Source organism: Ictidomys tridecemlineatus, chromosome 10 (genome assembly GCF_052094955.1).
Source record: "Ictidomys tridecemlineatus isolate mIctTri1 chromosome 10, mIctTri1.hap1, whole genome shotgun sequence".
NCBI lineage: Eukaryota > Metazoa > Chordata > Mammalia > Rodentia > Sciuridae > Ictidomys > Ictidomys tridecemlineatus.
In genome coordinates this window covers 22,961,348-22,984,688 of record NC_135486.1, presented here as the reverse complement: position 1 = coordinate 22,984,688, position 23,341 = coordinate 22,961,348, and the positions used below count along the sequence as shown (strand labels likewise).

The following is a 23,341-nucleotide window of genomic DNA, read 5'->3' as shown; positions in this document are numbered from 1 at the left end:
CTTTATTTATTTTTATGTGATGCTGAGGAGTGAACCCAGAGCCTCACACGTGCACGGTGGGCGCCCTGCCACTGAGCCCCAGCCCCAGCCCCAGCCCAAATAACTTCTTAAATGAACAAACTTATTCTTATTAAAAGATGAAAGTGAATACTATAATTTTAAATTATTCTTGATAAAATTATGCTAGTGAGAGAGATAAGCATATGAATTAACATTGTAGTGTGAAAACATGAGGGAAGCAGGGTTTGGCAAAGAATGGACAGTTTTCAATTAAGAAGACCCCATGAATACAGGGGTATTCTACTACTATTCAGCTACGCTAAACATATGTGTAGTTGTGCAGCTCAGGTCCCTAGAAATTGGCCAAAGATTAATTGTCATAAAACACGGGTTAGACAAACCTCCAGATTCCAAGCAGATAAAATTAAACAAGGCAGAGACACAAAGATAAGACTAAGGAGGAAGTTTTTGTATAATTCTCAGTGGAAACTCAAGGCAAAGTAGGTACAAAGACATTGGTCTGAGGAGATCTACTGAACTTCTCAGTCCCCAGGAAGAGCTTAGGGGAGAGACACCTCTACCAGGCTTCTTCCTATAGACTTCCTCCAAAAGATAACTAAACAATCAAACACAGGAGAGAGAGAGAGAGAGAGAGAGAGAGAGAGAGAGAGAGAGAGAGAGAGAGAGAGAGAGAGAGAGAGAGAAGACAGACCTCAGAAGGCTAGAAAACACTTTTACCAAATGATAATACAAAACAATGCTGATCAGATAATGATAGGATCCCAGAAGACCTTATTCATAGGAAAACGAAATGAAGCCTGATGTGAATAACCTCAATAAAATATTGGAGCTCAATTCTGCATATACTTATCTCTCTACTGGCAGTCTCAATCAGAAGGAGACATGAGGTTGCAGATATTTATAACAGAGAATTGAGGATCCTCATCTGCAGAAGCAAGTGTCTCAACTGAATTTTGGTACAAACATCATTTTTGTCAATGACTTGACAACAAAAACCACTAGAGGCACCCACTGGGGAGAGGCAGTCCACCATAGGCCAGAAGTATACCTGATTGTTCTTACTGGGAGTGACAGAGTGTGATGCCAGCTGTAACCTGATCCTGGATAGTAGTTGTAGCTAGTCACATAATGCTATGGTTTGAATATGGATGGTCTGCCCCTTCCGAAACTCAAGATGCAATTTGGTCCCCAGGATAACCATTAAGAGGTTGTAGGATACTTAAGAGGTGATTAGGTCATTAAAGGGATTGACATAGCCCTTACAGGTTTAGATTATTACCACTGCTGTAAGAGCAGGTTGTTGTGTTTTGTCCCTTCCACATGTGCCCACTTGCCCTTCCCCTTTTTGGCCATGTTATGATACACCATAAGACCCTTATAAGACAAGTGTTGTGCTCCTGGACTTTCCAACCTCCAGAAGCATAAGCTAAATAAACTTCTTCTTTTATAAATTATACAATTTCAGGTATTCTGTTATAATAACAGAAAATGAACAAAGACCTAGGTAATTTAATACATTAAGGTAATTGCAGCACAACTACTGCTCATTCCCCATGTTCATTCGCTCAAGGTCTCACTTGAACGAATCTTCTTGTGAGGTTTATGGCCTGATTAAAAAGTGATGGGCCCTTGGGCTTTGGTTGTTCTCATGTAAAGCATCCACTGTATATACTAGTGTCATCTGATCCTCCATAGCTTCCTAAAGGAATTGGGGCTAGGGAAGTCAGTGTAAATATGTTGATTGTCAGCCGGGTGCAGGGGCGCACACCTGTAATCCCAGTGGCTCAGGAGGCTGACGGAGTTCAAAGCCAGCCTCAGCAATGGTGAGGTGATAAGCAACTCAGTGAGACCCTGTCCCTAAATAAAAATACAAAATGGGGCTTGGGATGTGGCTCAGTGACACTTGAGTTCAATCCCCAGTACCAAAAAGAAAAAAAAAAAAGTTGATTCTTGCGAAACTACTTCTGTTAGTTAAGTCCTTCATCTTTTATCTGAAAATCTTGTGTCTGCGTCATCATCCAGGAGACTCTGGCAAACTCACGTCTCAGCTTGCAAGTAGAATAAAAACTCAGACCCGTCACAGCTCTTGACTAGGAGATGGCAGTTTTTTTTTTTCTATAAAGGCCCAAATAGTAAATATTTGAGGGCTCAAATATTTGGTCTCCATCACTTATTTTTCCTGTTTGTTTTGAAACCGTTTAAAATGTAAAACTCATTCTTAGTTTTTAGACATACAAAAGCATGCCATATATGGGATTTGGCCCAAGTTTTTTTTTTTTTTCTTAAAGAGAGAGAGAGGTAGAGAGAGAGAATTTTTAATATTTATTTTTTAGTTATCGGCGAGCACAACATCATTGTTTGTATGTGGTGCTGAGGATCGAACCTGGGCCGCATGCATGCCAGGCGAGTGCGCTACGGCTTGAGCCACATCCCCAGCCTACCAAGTTTCTTTTTCATTCTTTTCTAGTGCTAGGGATCACACTTAGGACCTCAGGCATGCTAGACAAGAATTTTACCACTGGGCCACATGTCTAGCCCCTTGTCCCAGGTTACCTGACTCCTGTTCTTGACATACCTTTATTACTCAAATTTGGGTTTATTGACAATTTGCTATAAGGGAGACCATATATTATGTGTCTCTGTGTAGTATTTCTATAAGAGGTTATTAGATTGGATATAATTTTTATTTTCTGTTAAATATTTGGGTTAGAATTTGAGTGTGCTCCCCCAACCCTGCCTCCACAAAAATTCACTTGTTGGAAGTGTGGTCCCCAGTGTGGTGATATTAGGAGGTGGTAGAACATCTAAAAGGCTTTGTGAGCTACATACAGTCTCAGTCACATCCTTTTTCTTGCTTCCTAAAAAACCGTTTAAAAATGTTAAAATCATTCTTTCTCAAAGGTTATACAGAAACAGTCATGTGGGGCTGTGGGGTGTAGTTGAATGATAGAGCATGTTTAGCATGGATTCAATCCCGAGCACCATCCCCACCCCCCAAAATGTCATGGACTACGTTTGGCACACAGGGTCATATTTTTCTTTATCTAGAAGATGGGAAGAATGAAGTGAAGCTAAAGCTGTAATTTTTTTTTTTTTTAAAGAGAGAGTGAGAGAGAGAGAGAGAGAGAGAGAATTTTTAATATTTATTTTTCAGTTCTCGGCAGACACAACATCTTTGTTGGTATGTGGTGCTGAGGATGGAACCCGGGTCGCACGCATACCAGGCGAGCGCGCTACCGCTTGAGCCACATCCCCAGCCCCAAGCTGTAATTGTTGAAGCAGAAGTTACAGTGGTCATTTTTAGATCTATTTTCAGAGGTGATTACTGAATGGTGTTGTTTTATCTTAATCTATTTTGGTCCCAGAGTGGTTTATCTGATTGTTGATACTCTGTGAAATTATTTATATTTAACAGGGAAACATCAGGATCCAGCTGCTAGTGCCAATCCAGACCCTGTATGACAAAGGCTGCCTTTCTCTTTGGCTGAAAATAGGTAGAAACTGAACTGACCTATCTCAGATGCCCTATTAGATTTACCCTATACAGCTAACAGTGCATGATTTTGTGAATGAGTGTGTGTGTGTGTGTGTGTGTGTGTTTTGACATTAGAGATTTAACCCAGGGGCCTTCAGTCTTTCCTTTCTTCTTTCCTTTACTGTTTTCTTTTTATTTCTTTCCTTTTTTTAAACTTTCATTTTGAGATACATTCTTGGTAAGTTACACAGCCTGTCCTCAAATTTGTGATTCTCCTGCCACCGTCTCCCAAGTTGCAGGGAATATAAGCATGTACCACTGCACGTGACTTGATAGGTCTTTGTTCTGTGTTTGACCCTTATAATACAGTGGACATTTGGTGACATCAAAACAAGAAAGACTTGTGTGATCAATTGCCAATTTTATCACTCTTAAGTATAGCCTTGGTAAATTTTTCATTACTAATTAGAAATAGAAATATTTCACTGTGAGAAGCAATGTAGTGGGGTTATTGAGATTCTTGGCTCTTGAATCAGATCACTTGAGTCAAAAACCCGTCTATCAACATATAACCTTAGCAAATAATGACCTTTTCGTATTTTGAATTGCTTATATGTAAAAGAACGGTAAGAATGTACTTGCTTCGTAGAGCTTTTAAGGAAGTGAAGTGAAAAAAATATTTGAACACTGAAAGTTCATGTGGTGGGGCTGGGGTTGAGCGCTCAGTGGTTGAGCGCTTGCCTGGCATGCATGAGGCACTGGGTTCGATCCTCAGCACCACATTAAAAAAAAATAAAATAAAGATATTGTGTCCATCTACAACTAAAAAAAAAAAAAAAAAAAAGAAAAAAAAGAAAGTTCATGTGATGGCACATGCCTGTAATCCCAGAGGCTCAGGAGGCTGAGACAGGAAGATTGTGAGTTCAAAGCTAGCCTCAGCAACGGTGAGGATAAGAATGCCATATAACATTTTTTTTAAAAATACCATTGAAAATTCTCACTCTTCAGTGTTAACCAAGTAATCTTAGTAAATTAAGAACATGAATTATTTATACTATGTATTTTAGATTTTTCTACACACACAATTCGCATTTTTCTATAAATAGTTGAAAGCTTCTGTACAATTGTTATACTTTGGATCTTAAATGTCCCCAAAGGCCTATGCATTAAAGACTTGTTCACATTTCAGAAGAAAACATATTTCCTGGTCTTGTCATTCCAAGTTTATTGACCCAAAGACTTCAGAAAATACATTATATGAATATAAAAAATGATACAAGGGATGGAAGTGGTACTTGGAGAGAAATAGAAGTCTTTTAATATTAATCTATTGTTGATGGCATACTGGATACCAGTTCTTCAGAGAATTATAGTGATAAAGTTATTGCATTCTTTAACAGCAGTTCCCCTAACCTATGATATATCTTTCATCTTCTTCATAAGTATAACAGGGAATAATTAGTTTAGGAATGTTCAATGCCCAATTCTATCATAAAAGTAGAAAAATATCACTCTCTGATTTCCTTTTGTTTATTTTCAGGACTCAAAAATTTTAACATTCAATTTTATCTTTCAGTTTTGACGCTTAAAAAATAAATAAATCCTTAAATAATTCTTTTCTTTCTTACTATGTTAGCAGATATTTTAACCTATTTCAGAGAGGTATTTACTCATAAATTTCATTTTTGAGTTAGAAACCTGAACTATATACCTTCTTGAATGAGAGAGCTTCAAATAACATCTGAGATTTCCATTTGTATATTTATATCCATACATGGTCTTTTATTCCTAGGTTTTTATAAAAGACCAGATATGTTCTGTGGAATAATTTAAAAACACAATATAGGGGCTGGGGTTGTGGCTCAGCGGCAGAGTGCTTGTGTGTGGGGCACTTCGTTCCATCCTCAGCACCACATACAAAAATTAGCAAATAAAATAAAGTCATGCTGTCCATCTACAACTACAAAAAATAAAATAAAATAAATTTAAAAAATAATAACAATATAGGGGGTGGGATAGTGGCTCAGTAGTAGAGTGGTTGCCTAGCATGAGTGAGGCACTGGGTTCAATTCTCAGCACCACATATAAATAAATAACGGTACAGCAACAACTAATAAAATATTTTTTTAAAAAAATCACAATATATAAGGTCTTTGACTTGGGTTTGGTTCCAGGCAAAAATCTACTAAGATTTCTTGAATGAGCCGGGCGAGGTGGCACATGCCTATAATTCCAGTGGCTCCAGAGCCTGAGGAAGGAGGATCGCAAGTTCAAAGCCAGCCTCAGCAACTGTGAAGTGCTGAGCAACTCAGTGAGACCCTGTTTCTAAATTTTAAAATACAAAATAGGGGTGGGGATGTGGCTAATGGCCAAGTGCCCTTGAGTTCAATCTCCAGTACAAAAAAAAAAAAACTTTCCTGAATGAAGCATCTAATGTTATTTATGATGAGCCCTTTTCCATCACACTTAAGCTAAAGAGGTGATTCAAAGTGGGTCCTTAGTGAAACTCAAGGGTGAAGCTGTACTGGGTTGGACCTTCCAACCTATCACCCAGTTATAGGGGGATAAAGGGAGAAGGTGGAAAATTGAATTCAATCACCAATGGCCAATGATATGATCAATTATGCCTATGAATGAAATTTTGATGAATACTCTTGACTGACAAGGTTTCCAGGAGGTTACGGGTTGTGAACATATTGATTTCCTGGAAGGGTGGTATGTGTGGAAAGAGAGAGCTTGGAAGCTCCATACCCAGCCCTCTGCCCCTCATATCTTTCCCCAGGCATTAACTACCATTTGGCTCCCCAAGTTGTATCCTTAATAATAAAACTTCAGTGGTAAACATAGTACTTTTTAAGTTCTGTGAGTCATTCAAGAAAATTATTGAAACTGAGAGGAGGGCAAGGGAATGTCTGAATTTATAGTCAGCCAGGCAGAAGTACAGATAGCCTAGAAACCATACTTGGGGTTGGTGTCTAATGCTGGGGTGAGGGACACCACCTATCAGACTGAGTCCTTAATCTGTGGCGTCTGTATCAACTCTGGATAGTTACTGTCATAATTTGATTAAATTGTAGGATACCCAGCAGATGTCAGAGAATTTCAGAATTGGTTGTTGTTTGAAAAAACAAATAGTTCTTCTCAAACTTTCCCATGCAATAACACTGTGTTATAATTTTTGTACTTGTAGAGTGAGAAACTATATATTGACAAAAGCTTACAACAAAATTCAGTAATGGTTTTAAATGAGTATGATTTCAATTACAACTACAGTGTATTGGGCTGGGGATGTGGCTCAAGCAGTAGCATGCTCACCTGGCATGTGTGCAGTCCGGGTTCAATCCTCAGCACCACATACAAACAAAGATGTTGTGTCCACCGAAAACTAAAAAATAAATATTAAAAAATTCTCTCTCTCACACACACACTTTCTCTTAAAAAAAAAAACTACAGTGTATTTGGGGAAAAGAAACAAAAGGATACATTGTTCAGTATAATATACTACATAGGGCATACATGAACTTATTTGTTTTTAAATTTTTTTTTTTGTCATTGATGGACCTTTATTTTATGTATATATTTGAGGTGCTGCGAATTGAACCCAGTGCCTCACGCATGCTAGGCAAATGCTTTGTCATTGAGTCTCAACCCCAGCCCAAATTTGTTTTAATTTTGAAACTGGGGTTTTTAACAGTGATGCCAAAGTGAAGATATAACACATCTTTCTGAACCATGAACTTAACACCATGTTCAAAAACTGGAGAGGAGATAAGATGTAACCTCTACAGGGCAGGAACCATGTCTGTATCCTGTGAGTACAACAGTGACTGGCATAGTAGATAATTAACGAATATAGTATAAAAGACAATATGATTATGGTGCAAAATTCACAGAATTTTAACAAAACACACACGACTTCAATGAGATGTCAGGCTATTTCTAGAATGTTCTGAATTCTTTAGCTGTGGAAAGTTGAACAAATTGTTCCCTCCCAACTCCCAAATATCTGGGGCAAATTCCTGGAAACTGTGAATGTAATTTACTTAGAAAATTTAAGGGCTGGGATTATGGCTCAATGGTAGAGCGGTCGCCTAGCATTGGCGGGACCCGGGTTCAATTCTCAGCACCACATAAAAATAAAGGCATTGTGTTGTGTCCATCTACACCTAAAAAATAAATATCAAAAAAAAATTTAATTCTTTGAAGATGTAATCTAGTTAGGATATGAGTTCATCCTGGATTATCCCGGTTGGTCCTAAATCTAATCCACAAGAGTCCTCATTAGAGGCACGGGGTAGGTGATATGAAGATGGAGGCAGAGATTGAAGAGATGTTACAATCAAGAGATCCAAGGTACATCTGGAGCCACCAGATGCCAGATGATACAAGAGGAAGGAAATGAATTATTCCTTTCAATAGATTCTTAAAAGAACAAATCCCTGCAAGATTTCAGACTCTGACCTATAAAAATGTGAAAGAATAAATTTCTGTTAAGTACACAGTAATGTGTTATATAGTAGCCCTAAGAAGCAGTGTAATAGCTGGCACTTGAGAGTTCACAATCATGCTCCTGTTGAAGGGCTGGAGTTGTGGCTCAGTGGTAGAGTGGTTGCCTAGCAATAATGAGGCCCTGGGTTCGATACTCAGCAACTCATAAAATAAATAAATAAAAACAAAGGTATTGTGTACAACTAGAAGAAATAAATATTTAAAAAAATAATTTCTTCAGAGAAAGAATCTGTATCTGCAAAGGTTCCCAAATACCCAAGGTCCACAATTTGGACTCACTATAGAGGCCCTTTCAATTAAATGTCATAGTTTATTGATCTTAGTGATTTCCAATTCTGGGTGGGGGATAAAATTGCTCTCAGTGTCAAACAAAATGTATGAAATTTAGTTGATAATTTATGCCAAGGCCAATGTCTCGGCTTGGCACCAGAATCACGAGGCACTCACAGCTTTGTAGGTTCAAACAGCAATTTATTCCCGCTCTCACACCGCCTCCACACAGGTCCAGGGGCAAACACGTTCTGCCGTCTCCCGCACAAACCACCTACTCCACGAGGCTCTCTCCAAATCCCATTTTAATCTCACGAGAACTCAATGGGAACAAGCAGCAGGAACACCCTAATCCCAGCAATAATCTTCAACTTCCAACTTCCCTAAAACCCATTATCTTAAACTGGCAACGCCTTAAACAAGGAACCGGTTACTTCCTCAAACCTGATCAGCTCTAAACCCGGATCTGCCTAGGTCCTTGAGCAAGGTCACCTCATTAAAGCATGCATGCAATGTCCCATCAAATGTCCTCTAAGCAGCATGGGGTACGCTTGGCAAGGAAATTTCGATGCGTCATTCCTACTTGGTAATGGCCCTCAGCAAATTTAAGCTATAGAAAATTCCTTAGAAAGGAATTTAGAATTAGATATGTCAATTTTTTTAAAGTTGAAACTGTTAAAACGAGGGCTCTCTGAAATAAAAGGGTTTAAAAGCTATTCTGGATGCCAGCAACAAAGAGAGGGTCCTGGGACAAGTTTCCATAGCTCTCAGCAGCAAGGTTAGATGACTGTTGGAAACATGTCCTCCTGTTTTATAAGCCAAGAACATTTTCATAATGCAAATATGGGGAAGGAAAGCACAGATTGTTTTAATTAAACCTATTAACTATAGATAACAGGGGAGGAATAAGGGAAAGTGGGGAATTTACATAAGACAGTTTATAAGGAGAAGCTCTTGTTGCTTCTGGACTGGCTTTGGTTTTAAGCAGGATGCAATGGTGACTACTGTTCTGACCACTTCGGGCTTGAATCAAAGTTTCAATACACATTCAGGAATGTGGGCAAGTTTTTGTTGGTTGGGACTACCTTTGTTAACTGATTAACTTTCTCCTCTCTTTCATCCTCTGGCTCTTAAATTTAACACCTCAGAAGTTTTATCAATACCCTGCTGAGGGCATGAAAAAAGTTATAGGACCTGTGAGGCTGTAATTACCAATATATATATATATATATATATATATATATATATATATATATATATATTTTAACAAACTGCTTACATCATTTTTTAAAAAATTTTAATATTTATTTTTTAGCTTTCGGCGGACACAACATCTTTGTTTGTATGTGGTGCTGAGGATCGAACCCAGGCCGCACGCATGCCAGGCGAGCGCACTACCGCTTGAGCCACATCCCCAGCCCATACCAATATATTCTTGATCTAATGATTCTAGCCACCACCCACTATGCTTATGCCAAACATGTTAGTAAAGAACCAGAATATTTCTTTCTCTCTCTCTCTCTTTCTCTGTTTAGGTTTATTGAGATATATCTGACAAATAAAAATGCTTATATTTAAAGTGTACAACTTGATTTGAGGGTGGGTAATGTGGATTGACCTCAGGGCCTCCCACATGCTTGGGAAGCACTCTACCACTGAGCTACATAACCAGGTAAGTTGGCTGGCCTTGAACTTGTGATCTTCCTGCTGGTCTCAAGCAGCTGGGATTTCAGGTGTGTGCCACCAGTCCAGTACAACTTGATAGTTAAATATGCATTTTACATTGCATAGTAACCACTATAATCAAGCGAATTAACATAGACACCATTCCTCTTAGTTACTTTTCCCCCTTTTTTTTTGGTAAGGTAAGAACACAGCAAATTTTCAGTTCCAAAAATAGTAGCTGGGTGCGGTCGCGGTCACATACTCCTCTAATCTCAGCAGTTTGGGAGGCTGAGGCAAGAGGATCATGAGTTCTATGCCAGCCTCAGAGACTTAGTGAGGTGCTAAGCAACTAAGTGAGAGCCTGTCTCTAAATAGGGATGAGGACCTGGCTAAGTGGTCAAGTGCCCCTGAGTTCAATCCCTGGTACCCCATCCCCCAAAATAGTATTATTAACTACAGTCACTTCTGTACATTAGAGCTCCATTTATTCATCTCCCATAGCTGAAACTCTGTATCCTTTGACCACCATCTCCATGTTTCCCCCTTCACCCAATCCCCAGCAACCATTATTCTCTTCTCTGCCAGTGTATTTCTTCTTTTCTTTGTAGTTGGTCACAACACCTTAATTTTATTTATTTTATGTGGCGCTGAGGATTGAACCCAGGGCCTCACACATGCTAGGTGAGGGCTTTATGGCTAAGCAACAACCCCAACCCTCTTCCAGTATATTTCTTAATGTGCTACTGGAGCAATCACAAATATGACCCCAAACCATAATTTCTGTAGCTACCCTATGAAGCAAAAAGATGTTGAAAATTATCAATATATTACACTTAGGTCAGACATAATGCTTGTAGCACTTGCATTCTGGGATCCATTAAAAATAATTGTTCAGGGCAAGGGTTATGGCTCAGTGACAGAGAGGTGCCTAGCACATGGGAGGCCCTGGGTTCCATCCTCAGCACCACATAAAAATCAAATAAAGGTATTGTGTCCAACTACAACTAAAACATAAAATAAAAAAATAACTGTTCAGTAAATTTTGTATTTAACATCATCTACCTATAAGGATATTACAATTAAATCGCAATGTGTTGAGAGCCACAGTTTAGTTGGAATGATGCCTGGCATTTTGCTAGAGGGAATGGTTGAAAGGTGACTCTGCTCTGGGATTAGGGCGGCTCTGGGATTAGGGCAGATCCTGCTGGGATTAGGACGGGCCCTCTACTTTGGAGTTCCCTTTGAGTTCTAGCAGGGGTTCTGGGAGAATTGGTGCGTGAAGCCTGGTGGAGGGAGTGTGTTCCCGGGAAGCAAGCATAGAGTGCTGGTGAGAGTTCTGGAATAAAGAGTTGCTGTTTGAACTTACAAGGCTTTGTGGCGGCTCGGTTATTTTGCGCCCAGCCAGACTTCGGCGCAATGTGATTGTTTCATTGCAGAATGGTCTTTATTTTGTATAACAATGTGAGACAGGTGAAATTTTATTTCAAAACAAAAATAATTCCCGGATCCCCTCACCCACCTGCCCAGTTCTGCTGGGTTGAAAGTTCCAGATCTGCTGTGAGACCTTCTGTTGTCAGACCACCTGGTGTCCTTCCTATGAAGCGCAGCCATAACCTGAATTGTGAGGGTAGAACTCAGGATCCCACCCAGCCGTCTCCATCAGCCTCAAAGAAAGGCATCTGGTGCACATGGAGCAGGCAGGGCCCTTAGCCAGGGAGCAAGGACAAGGTTCAGTTCTCAGCTTGAATGTGATACCAGGAAGAGTAGCTGGCTTCCTCTTCCCTCCCCAGGGGTCTGATTCTCACTCACCATCCACCTTCTGTCCATGGGGCTGGGGCTCCTGTCCACCCTGGTCCCAGGTAAATGTGAATGGAGACAGGTGTGAGAACCTGTCCTCATCCTTACCCCATCCTGGGCCTCATGACGGTGCTACCTAAGAAAGTCTTTCCCCCCAAGCCCACTAGCCTGGTCAGTGGTCAGCAAATTGGAGGAGGATCCGACAGGAGTCTTTAAATGTGAGATAAAATGTCTTGGCTGTACCTGTTTGTGGTTTAGCTTTGTATTTAAGCAAACAAACAACAAAAAAGGAAATAAACTTGAAAATTACTTGTCATCATAAAAATGAAACAAAAATTAAAATATTTATTGCCAGGCAAGGCCAAAACAAAACAAAACAATAATAATGTTTCCTAAATAGCTATCTTTTGGCTAAAAAATACAAAACCCAAACCAAAAAACCTCCTCCAACATTACAGATAACATACTGTCAAGTTTTAAAGTTAAATTTGGGCTTATGAAAGAAAGACGACTTGACACCCTTAGGAGGTATTTGTTCTTGAAATTAAGTTTCATTCTTTTATGAGGTAATGAAATGAAGCCCATGTAAACGTAGGAAAAGAACTGTCAGAAACAAAATTTTAATTTTATACCATGGTAGCATGAATCTTAACTTTATTTCAGCACAAAGAACCCCAAACGATCTGTATTGTCTTAATAATTGTTTAGAAGCTTAGACCTACCACCTGACCTTCCACTTTGATAGGTTTCAGTGTCCCCAGGAAATACAAATATAGAGACTCAGAAAGAGCCATTATTACATCACTGAGTGGCTTAGACAATCTTGTCATTAACAACTCTCGCCCATTTTCAAAGTCACCAGGAAACATTTCTGGGCTATTTTGTTTCCTAGTTTCACTTTTATGTCGAAAACAGAATCTTTGCTTTCTTTGACTGTCCAACATTGGACTGATTCTTTTCTTTCAATTGAGTGTAAAATCCAATATTCCCATGATGTATATTTGGGTTTTGGATCCATGACCTAATTTGAGGATGGCGTTCAGGCTCCTATTTCATCCACACGGAAAACCTGTCTGACAGGAAGTCGTGATGGTGCCACCATCCTCAGGTAAACATCCCCAGCACTTTGATTCTATTTTGGACAGTAGTTATTTTCCTTCTTGGTCCCGCCGGAATGTGGGCCACCACCCTTCTGCACGGGCTCCGCGTGCCTGTGGGCCTTAATGAGCTTCCCAAGCCCTAAAAGCAGCAGGAGCCGGGAGTGCGCGCAGCCTGGAGGTCGGCAGGTGAGCGAGCGCGCGGCTCCGGGGAGAGGCTCGCACGTGGGCGGGCACCGCGGGTCCAGCGCTCCGGAGCCGCTCCGCTCTCCAGCTGCCCGGAGGCCGGACCCGCGGAGGCGCCTAGGAGACCGGCGGCGGCGCGGACAGCCCGGCGGGGCGGGGCGGGGCGGGGCGGGCTCGGAGGCGCCGCGGCGGGGCGGGCCGGGGCGGGGCCTGACGGGGGTGGGCGGGCTCTCCGACGTCGCGGTCCCCGGCCCCTCGGCTGGTCGCCGTCTGGAGGTCTCACCATGCTGTGGCGTTGCGCTGTGTTGGCGGGGACGCAGCTGATCCGGAGCGGGAGCGGCTCTGCAGGGCGGCGCGGCGGGGCGGCGGGAGCTCACCGAGCTGCAGGAACCGCGGCCTCTGGGTATGCGGCTCGGCTGCAGGACAGGCCCTGCGGGCGCCGAGGCCTCGCGGGGACTTGGACGGAGCGGGTGGCTGGAGTCCCCTCCTCCCGCGCCGGGTGGGCGAGTGGGGCCGCGGCGCGGGCGCTGAGCCCTACCCAGCGGAGGCCCAGGACGCCAGGGGAGAGCCGTGCCCTCAGCGGTTGTATGGATTTAAGGATCCCGGGATGCACAGGTTGAAAATATTCGAGTCGCACTGGCTTGGACCACCCCGCTGTGGGTTACTAGATACAAATGCAAGACGCCTTTATGATTTGCAGTTTCACATAAACAGCGAGTGAATCTTAGTACAGAAGTATGTCCTAAATATGGTCCTGGACATACTGAAAACGAAGGGTATTTATTGTTTTAATTTAATCGGTCTCCCTTTGTTAAACCTGGCCAACCTTACCGCAGGAAGTGAAGGTGACGATCCTACTAAATGGCCAAGGCTTTGAGGATGGGGACTGTGACATTCACGTAGATGTTGCCTCTGGAAACAGCGGCAGTGTTTCCATCCTCTTCCCAGCTTTGAATACCCCGGGCATCCGGATTGGCAGCTGAGACCCACTGACGGCCCTGGTTGATGTTGAACCCGCCCACGCCACAGGTGTCTGTTCTGCCAGCTGCTACCTTGGGTCTTGTTGTCTTTCCTTATCTAGATAATCTAGGAACTAGTTTTGCAAGACTCTAGGAACTCTTGATCAACTTTACAGAACAAGCCACGGAGCCCATCTTGAAAGCGCTAATCACTATTTGATTGACAGGTCCTTGAGGCCCAATGGTGTTTCTCTAGTAAGTGTATCTATCTGGGGGTACGTAGCACTTTGCTACTTACCGCTGATAAGATGCTTTATCAGAGTAGTAGGCCTTTTATCAATGCTGAAGTGAAATTACTGTGCAGTTACCTTCTGCGTGAATGCCCCTTTCCTTAAAAGCTGATTTAGGAAAAAGTAGAAATTGAAGGGGGAAGGGTGCCTTCCAGAAATTTGACAGGGAAGAGGATGATATCTTAAGAGTACACCTATATCTCTCACTACCCAAGAAAACATTCTTTTAGGAAAGTTCTACTGGAACTCCTACTTCAGTAGTAAATGCTGTAGTAAATGGTTTGGGAATGACAGTTCAGTGCTGGACTTGAGATGAAAGGGACTTGTTTTCTTAGTTGAAAAGCCAAATAAAACTTCAGATTTATCCTATCTAGAGTTCCTTTGGTCCAGGCCAGCACTGCCTAACCTTTTCTGTTTAGTCTTTACCAACTCAGTCCCAGTTTTTTCTCAAAGCTGCCTTGTCCTCCTTAGTTATCCAAGGATAACATGTAGTGGAAAAAAGCCATTTAAAATGGATTCAACTAAAACAGGACTAAAATTTCATGCTATACAATTCTTTAAAAAAAAATGCTTTGCACATCCTAGGGACTTGGGAGGCTGAGGCAGGTGGATCACAACTTGGAGGTCAGCCTTAGCAACTTAGTGAGGAAGTAAGCAACTTAGGAGACCCTGTCTCAAAATAAAAAATAAGTGTGCTGGAGTTGTAGCTTAGCGGTAAAGTGCTTGCCTAGTACACATGAGGCACTGGGTTCAATTCTCAGCACCACATATAAATAAGTAAATAAAAAAGTCTAGGGATGTGGCTCAGGGGTTAAGTGCCCCTGGGTTCAATCCCCAGTACCAAAATGAAAACAAAAAAACAAAAGCAAGCTTTGGAACCTTTGAAATATGACATTCACCTAACAACTAAAAATAGTTGAAAGTGACATTTTTTTTATTTTAAATGTACTTATGAAGAATGGAGCATTGATTTGGAAGGGAGCATTTTTTTCTTATATCAGAATTTGTATTTTGCCATATAATCATAAGGAAAACATTTAAAAAATATTTGAACTTTCAGTTCTTTGAGTTATTCTTTTTTTTTTTCCAAGACAGATTTGCTCAGGCTGGCCTGGAACTCGAGGTCTTCCTGTCTCAGTAGTTGGAATTACAAATCTATGCTACCATACCCAGCTTGTCCTACTTTATTACTCCTAAGATATTAAAATAATTCTCTTAGAAAACATCTGTTATCTCAATTCTTTTTAAAATTTAGTGATTTTACTTTGCAATTAGTTTGCCTCATGATGTCTGATTTGCTTCTACAGTGCAGTAGGGCATGGCTGAACAAAATAGATGAGTGGATAAGGGAAAGAAAGGTTGTAGGGATAAGAAGAGAGATATATATGATGATGTTTAACTGGTTGGTTTTTTTAGTGACTATTTTCCTGTTTCATGGATGCCTCCTTTTACAAGCTCCCAACAGCTGTGGCTAATAAATACTGACATAATGAGGAATTAATAATAGTAATATCAAATGTTTTCAAACTTTACTGTGTGGAAGGCACAGTTCTGTTTTCTACAGATAAATTTATTTAATCTTCACAAAACCCTTTCAGGTGAGAGTGATTCTTGTTCATTGTATTTTGTGGATTGGAAAACATGGGTGCTACAGACCCTCCTGGTTAGGGTACCTTATTTTCCTTAAAATCCTTAAATCTTTGTGTGTTCATTGCCACACAGAGTAAAATTTCTGCCTATTTTAAGAAAATGAAAACCATATATTTTAACCCATAGTCAGGCTATCAATAGGACAGAATGTTTGAAATCTGGTGGTTATGGATTTATTTATTTATGAGAAAGATCATGCTGAACTTTAAACACAGGGAATGTGATTTTATCAAGGGAATAAGGACCATAGTTAAGAACACGTGTCCTTTTGGTTTTAGTAACCTAATGCTTTGTAAATTGATCTTTACACTGATAAGTAAAACCTTTTTTTTCTATTTTATATATTTGAATGTTTATATGGAACTTGTGATAGATTATCATTTAATTAACTACACTGCCTTTTAAAATTCCTTTTAGGATGGGGAACCATACATCATCATCTTTGGGGAAGTCAGAAACTACTCCTGTGAACCAAATCCAAGTGAGTGATGTGGGAATTACAGGAAAATTATTTTCCTCTTCAGAAGAAAGAATTGTCTTATCCATTTGTTGCCAGCTGGCTGTGCTGGCAAGATGAGCTGGGTTCAAAGGAGCTGGCTGTATCAATAACTAAGAAAACAGTGAAGAAACCATGCGGCACATGAACATGAGTTTCTATGGTTGAGAGCAGGATGGCCTGGTGACCCCAAGGGTCAGCTCCATGCTGGGCAGCGCTAGAAAGAGCAAGAGAGTGAGCACACCCAAAACTCCCCTATTTATTGGGGAGAAGACATTCGATAGAATATTTCACCCAAATAAGGCATATATAATTGGTGATGTCTTGTAGTCAGCAGATTGACATCTTGGCAAGTCACACCCATCTCAGGTGCTAGTGGGATCACAGGCAGAGAGAGAGGAAGGCACATTTGCCTCGCACAGCCCAATCAGTGTGCAACACCAGACCAGTCCCCTCATACACTCAAATGCACATAGCTCACACACACAGCCCATGGCTGGCTCCCTCCGGACACCCATTTAATATGCTTATTCACTGTCCAGATGTGACAAGTTCAGCACGCGAATTCCTAAGCAAATTTTTATTTTGAAATCTGTTATCATAATTCACATGGCAAAGAAGTCCTACATCATTTTGGTAGTCAGAATTTCTAAGATGTATTTATTTTGGTACCAAGCATTGAACCTAGAGGTGCTTAACCATTAAGCCACATCCCTAGCCATTTTTTATTTTTTATTTAGAGACAGGGTCTCACTAAGTTGCTGAGGCTGGCTTTGAACCTGTGATCCTCTTCCCTCAGACTCCTTCCCAGGTTGCTGGGAATACAGGCATGTGCCACTGTACCTGGCTGAGATTTATTCTTGTTGAAATTTATACTCCAGGTTGGATCTATATGGCTGACTATTCTTTCATCACTATGCTGTCCATAGCCTGGGAGACTGTTTGATTTTGACCTGGGCTTGCTTGCTTTTGTTTTGTTTTGTTTTGTTTTGTTATTCTCACAGTTCTATTTTATTTCAGGGAAAACGTACAGATCAAAATTAGCCAAAGGAAAAGATACAGAGAATGGATTTCTGCAAGGGTGCTAAATATGAAATTCTCATTGTCCTCAGATACTCTTCCAATACTGACAGTGCCATCTGTAGAGTATTGTCATCCAGTGAAGGTCATTTGAGATTCTGTGTCCTGAGTTTTTACTGAAGCTTCATTATTTAGGGTGTGGGTGATGGATTTGTTATCCAAATGGTTGAACCCAGTTTTCAGCCCCAGTTCTATCTAACCTGGCCTAGGGTTACATGTTTAGCATAAACATCAAGTGTGGGCTGAGGGTCCCCTCACCCCCTATAAATAACAAAGGCATTTGTGTCACTCAAGAAATTCCAAAGATTTAAGGGCTTCTTTCCAGGAGTCAGAGACAAAGGCAATACCTCTGTTTGGGCAAAATCAAATTCTTTAATAAAAACCTTTTTTTTTTTTTTGTGTACCAGGAAGTGAACCCAGGGCTGCTTAACCATGGAGCCACATTCCCAGCCCTTTTTTGTATTTTATTAGAGATAGGGTCTTGCTGAGTTGCTGAGGGCTTAAGTTGCTGAGGCTGGGTTTGAACTCATGATCCTGCCTCAGCCTCCTGAGTCACTGGGATTACTGGTGTATGCCTCCGAGCCTGGCTTACTAAAAACCTCTTATCTGCTTATAAAAATACTAGCTACTCGGAGTGCAGTACATGCTAATGTTTAGTAGCTATCTTGACATAGACCCTAGTATGCAACAGTTACTACATATTTTGATTCTGGGATACTGTATGCTTTTGTGCTCTCTTGCTTTCCTTTCTTTCATGGTCAATCATAGTTAATTCTGCCTCAGAAAATTTCTTCTATATGTATGCATATTTTTCTTCCCTTGTAGCTTATAAAACATTCCCATTTCTTTCTTTCTCTCTTTTTCACCACTTTCTATCACACATACAAAAAACTTATGCCCTGGGTTGGAGGAGTAGCTTAGTGGTAGAGTGCTTGCCTCATGTGCTTGAGGCCCTGGGTTTGATCCCTAGCACTGAAAAAAGACAACCCTGCATTTAGTTGAATTCATGGCTGTTGAATATAACAGCAATGGTGGAAACTTACTGTGAAGGGATTGCTTCTTTTTTGGTGGGTGGGTACCAGGGATTGAACTCAGTCTTCGAGGGAAAGAAACATCAATCTGGCGCCAACAGAAATGTCTGTCAATCAGCAGGACCCCCTGGCCAATCCTGGAGTTCAGCCAACTCCTCTGACCAACTCCAACAGTACCCCAGACTCTAAAAATACCTTTTCCTGTCCCAAGCCCTTCCCTTCCTGCCATGAGCCCCATAAAATCCCAGTCCGGTTGAGTTCCCATGCGGTTTTTCCTCAGACCCTCAGGTTTCTCCTGTCCACTATGTCGGTCTGGTCTGATGGAGTTCTGCCTGGGAGTGATATTTCAAATAAAGCCTCATTTGGTGGTCTTTTAAAATCTGCCTCCTTTGGTCAATGCCCTCCTCTCCTTGCCTGATGTTACATTGGGCACTCAACCACTGACACATCCCCAGCTCTATTAGGTATTTTATTTAGAGATAAGGTCCGAGTTGCTTAGCACCTCGCTTTTGCTAAGGCTGACTTTAAATTCTCGGTCCTCCTGTCAGCCTATGGAGCCCCTGGGATTACAGGCGTGTAATCCACTGTTGCCCAGCTGGGATTGCTTCTTAAAATAAAAATAGACCATGAGGGTTCAGGAGAACCTGGCACTGTCACCTTGAGTTCTAGCTCACTCTGGAATCTCTTCATTAGTTTTCTATTTCATGCTGGTATCCAGCATGGTTCTTTTTTCAAATCATGGCCTCAGTGAGCCTAGCTAGAACCCATGGCAGCATAGTGGAGGCAATAGCCTGGTTTTGGTGTTGTGAAGGATTAGGTCAAATCCAAGTATTGCAAACTTCTCAGTCTAGGCAGAAGGATTGAGTTAAAAGCCAGCCTTAGCAATTTAGCAAGACCCAAACCAAGCAACTTAGTGAGACCCTGTCTCAAAAAATTAAAAAGGACTGGGGATAGAGCTCAATGGTTAAGTACCTCTGAGTTCAATTCCGCCCCCCAAACAGATCAGCTTACAGACAGCTATGCTATAACTGAGGATTCTTCTAGCACCCAAGGGTGGATATAACTTCTAAAGTACTTTGGGTATTGTATGTCGTTTTTGACCTTCATCTTCAAGGTGCTACTTATAACCCATGTGAAAACAATCTACACAGATGCCTAAGTGCCAGACCTGTCTGTTTAAAAAATCTTTTCAAGGATCAGGATATAAAAATATTTAGAAACAGAACAAAAACCAAACTTTAATGGCCATGTAGATGCACAGCATTTTCATGCTCACTGGGTTAAAGTCCTGGAGAGTAGCTTCCAAACCAGGCTGGTATTGTAAGAACCATTGTAGAAGATTAAAAAAAAAAATAGTTTCTGACCTCTGCTTCAAACCCATTGAATCAGCATTTCTGGAAGTAGCTTTTATAGGACCAACAATATAAGAATTCCTTATCAATATAGTGCTGACAGCTCTGTACTACAAAGATATATAGGATTGAATGGAAGTGGAGGAGGAAGCTGATGTCTATACCTGGATTAGTGTTTTAAGGAAAGTTATTAAGAAGCAAGGAGTTAATTCCTTTTGAACACCTACCTTTGAGAAGCAGTGTAACAGAGATTACATGTCTAGATCTATTATAGAGCCAGATTTGCCTGGGCTCAAAGCTCAGTTCACCCACTGATAGATGAGGATCATTAAGTTATATATCTACCTCTGTGCCTCATTTTCTTTCTTTCGTTTTGGTACTGGGGATTGAATCCAGGGGTGCTTAACAACATCCCCAGTCCTTTTTATTTTTCATTTTGAGACAGGATCTCACTATGCTGCCTGTTGCCTTGCTAAATTACCGAGTCTCAGCCTTCTCAGCTACTGGGATTACAGATATATACTACCATGCCTGGCTCTGTGCCTCATTTTCTTCACCTGCAAAATTGAGAAAATAATAAGACCTACTTCAGGATTATACTGAAATTTCAGTGATCTCGTGAAGTGCCGAGAAAAGTGCTTTTACACCTAAGTGTTAGCTGTTCACGAATTGACTTATCATTGTTATTTGTTAGTATCATTACTATTCCTTGCCAGGCACTTTATATTTGTTACATTTTTGCTCCTTCTAACATCCCTTGGAAATGAATAATATCCTCACTTTGCAGATGTTAAAACAGATGATAACTTAGTTTGATTCCTCAGTTGTGAGACCTCTAAAATCCACTCTATCATGATTTCTTTCTAAAAGGTAATGTTGAGAATTAAAATGATTCTCTTTTCGGTCTTATTTCAGGAAACCATTTCTGATAATTGTGTGGTAATTTTCTCAAAAACATCTTGTTCTTACTGTACAATGGCAAAAAATATTTTCCGTGACATGAATGTTAATTATAAAGCAGTGGAATTGGACATGCTTGAATATGGGAGCCAGTTTCAAGATGCTCTTTATAAAATGACTGGAGAAAGAACTGTGAGTATATCCTCAGCTGTGCTGTCGTAATAGATGGTAACTTGGTTCACCTAGAGACTAGACTTTGTATTAGGAAAAGGAAGCCAGAAGTTCTCTGAAGATACCAAGAAATGGCAAATTTGGATACCAGAGTCTTATAATAGGGAAAAGCAGAGTTAATTCATTTTGTTTTTTATTTTTACTGCGTGTGTGCTTGCTTGGGCACTGGGATTACAGGGGATGATGGTGTTGTTATAAGTACTTATGTAGAGTTTTTTAAGGTCCTCTTTCCAAATAAAGGTGCTAAAGAGGGGTCATTCTTTAGTGACTGTGCTAATAGGAATGCACTACCATGTTTATGGATTTTTCTAATATGCAACAAAAAAAACTATGTTGCTATTTTCCTTTTATATTTGCACGGAAGTTTATGGTATATGTTCCCCCTTTAGTGATATGTTAAGAAAAGACTACTTAAACACTATAAATACTTTTATTTTTGTGTTACATACCATAGTGATTATGAGGAAGGCCTTTAGAATCAGATTTTCCTGGATTTGAATCTCCGATCATCTCATTTACTAAGATTGTCATCTTGGGCACATTCTTCCTCATTTTCCTCCAAAATCAGGCTAAAAAATAGTACCCAAGTATGAGTGTCAGCAATTGTCAGAAATGATTTCATAATTCTAACAATAAGTTAAGCCTAATTTATCTTTTATTTATCTAACAGGTTCCAAGAATATTTGTCAATGGAACTTTTATTGGAGGTGCAACTGATACTCATAGGCTTCATAAAGAAGGGAAGTTGCTACCACTAGTTCATCAATGTTATTTAAAAAAGAAGAGAGAATTTCAGTAATGTAGGTACTTACCATGACTAGTAAATGTTAATGTGATAATACCTGATAATGCCTTTTAAATATTTGAGGATGTTTTAAATGTGAATTATCTTCATGATTAAAAATAATGAAAAATAAATGGCTGTGGACACCTCATCTTCTTACTTGCCAATTCTTGAGCAAGAGATGATATTTATAACCAAAGGGGTAGTTATATCATAAGAATGCATTTCATTAGGAATTTATATATGAATTTTACAGCAAAGAGCTAGGAGATAAGCATTTGAAATTATTCCCTATAGCATTCAGGAGTTAACTCCTTACCTTGTGTAGTTTTAGTAGTAAGGACTGATGTGAGTTTCTTTCAAATTTAAGGTTCTCATTAATAACAGTTGTGAATCAGGTAGGGATATCTTCTACCATATTGTGTAAAGCCTTCACATTCTACTTCTAGAGCAATGTATGTCTTATACAGTATGTCTTATACATTAAAATTCATAGAATGGAATGAATTTTACCTTGGGGAAACCAAATGACTCATTTAGTGACTTGATAGTTCCAGGGAACAAAAATTAAATGGAGGAAGATTGTATAAAGATGAACTTTTGAAAACAGTTCACAAGTGAACCCAGGGGCACTTTACTTTTGAGCTACATCCCTAGTTTTTTAGTTTTTATTTTGAGACAAGGTTTTGTTAAATTGTCTAGGCTGGCCTCAAACTTGAATCATCCTGCCTTAGGCTCCCTAGTTCCAGGAATTAAATGTATGTGCCAATGTACCTGGCTCTTGATTTTAAATACAGAACTAATTATCCAAATACTTGAAGTTTTGGTGAGTATATTCTGATGCAACTTGCTCTCACTCTTTGGTATTATCCTATACCTCAGACCTGATAACTTTTACGATTGAGATAATTTCTTTAAATTGACACTGACACAAAATGCTTTTATTTACCTAGTTCAGTTTTTTTTGTTAGCATAACTCAAAAACAAGTTTTAAGAATTTGCATTTTCACTAAATCAAATTGTCTTGATCCTGTACTAGATCTCTACTGGAAAAGAATCCCCAACCATACATACTTTACCCACTGAGCTATATCCCTAACTTAAAATTCTTATTTTTTAAAAATAAACATAAACAGACGTTTTTCTGATGTGCATAGTATTTATTTGGTACCCCTATCAATTTCTACAATAAACAGATCAGAAGCAGTTCACATAGTGCCCACCTGTACTCCACAACTAAATGAATTACAAGTTGAGCATCTCTAATTCAAACACCCAAAATCTGAAATGCTCCAGAATTGGACACTTTGTGGGCCCTGACATGATACCACAAATGAAAAAATCCATACTTGACCTCATGTGGAGGTCACAGTCAAATGCAGGTGCATTAAAAATATTTTATAAAATCACCTTCAGGCTAGGTATATAGAATATCCCCCAAATATTATGAATATGTATATGCAAATATTCCAAAATCTGAAAAATTCCAAACACTTCTGTGTTCTAAGCATGTCAGATAAGGGATACTCAAAACTATATTGAGTAGGG

At 40.1% G+C, this 23,341-nt stretch overlaps 1 protein-coding gene across 3 annotated transcripts; it reads left to right on the top strand.

Moving 5' to 3' along the window:
* Positions 1 to 12,928: 12,928 nt before the first annotated feature.
* On the top strand, positions 12,929 to 21,944 carry Glrx2 (glutaredoxin 2). 3 transcript variants are annotated; one of them, XM_078022512.1, is made up of 5 exons: positions 13,277 to 13,423; positions 13,969 to 14,049; positions 16,337 to 16,400; positions 20,794 to 20,970; positions 21,680 to 21,944. In XM_078022512.1, the coding sequence occupies exons 3-5, from the start codon at positions 16,338 to 16,340 to the stop codon at positions 21,806 to 21,808; spliced, it is 369 nt and encodes a 122-aa protein (XP_077878638.1). In that variant the 5' UTR covers positions 13,277 to 13,423; positions 13,969 to 14,049; position 16,337; the 3' UTR covers positions 21,809 to 21,944. The 3 variants fall into 3 exon arrangements, with proteins under 3 accessions (XP_040133619.1, XP_077878637.1, XP_077878638.1); XM_040277685.2 differs by lacking the exons at positions 13,277 to 13,423; positions 13,969 to 14,049 and adding an exon at positions 12,929 to 13,023; XM_078022511.1 differs by lacking the exon at positions 13,969 to 14,049 and having other exon boundaries at positions 13,219 to 13,423.
* Positions 21,945 to 23,341: the final 1,397 nt, after the last annotated feature.

Excerpts from the sequence above, each read along its gene's own strand:
- Glrx2 (XM_078022511.1), top strand. The coding sequence starts at position 13,305 with ATGCTGTGGCGTTGCGCTGTGTTGGCGGGGACGCAGCTGATCCGGAGC. Across the intron at positions 13,424-16,336 it reads GCAGGAACCGCGGCCTCTGG|GATGGGGAACCATACATCAT; the intron begins GTATGCGGCTCG and ends AATTCCTTTTAG. Across the intron at positions 16,401-20,793 it reads CTCCTGTGAACCAAATCCAA|GAAACCATTTCTGATAATTG; the intron begins GTGAGTGATGTG and ends GTCTTATTTCAG.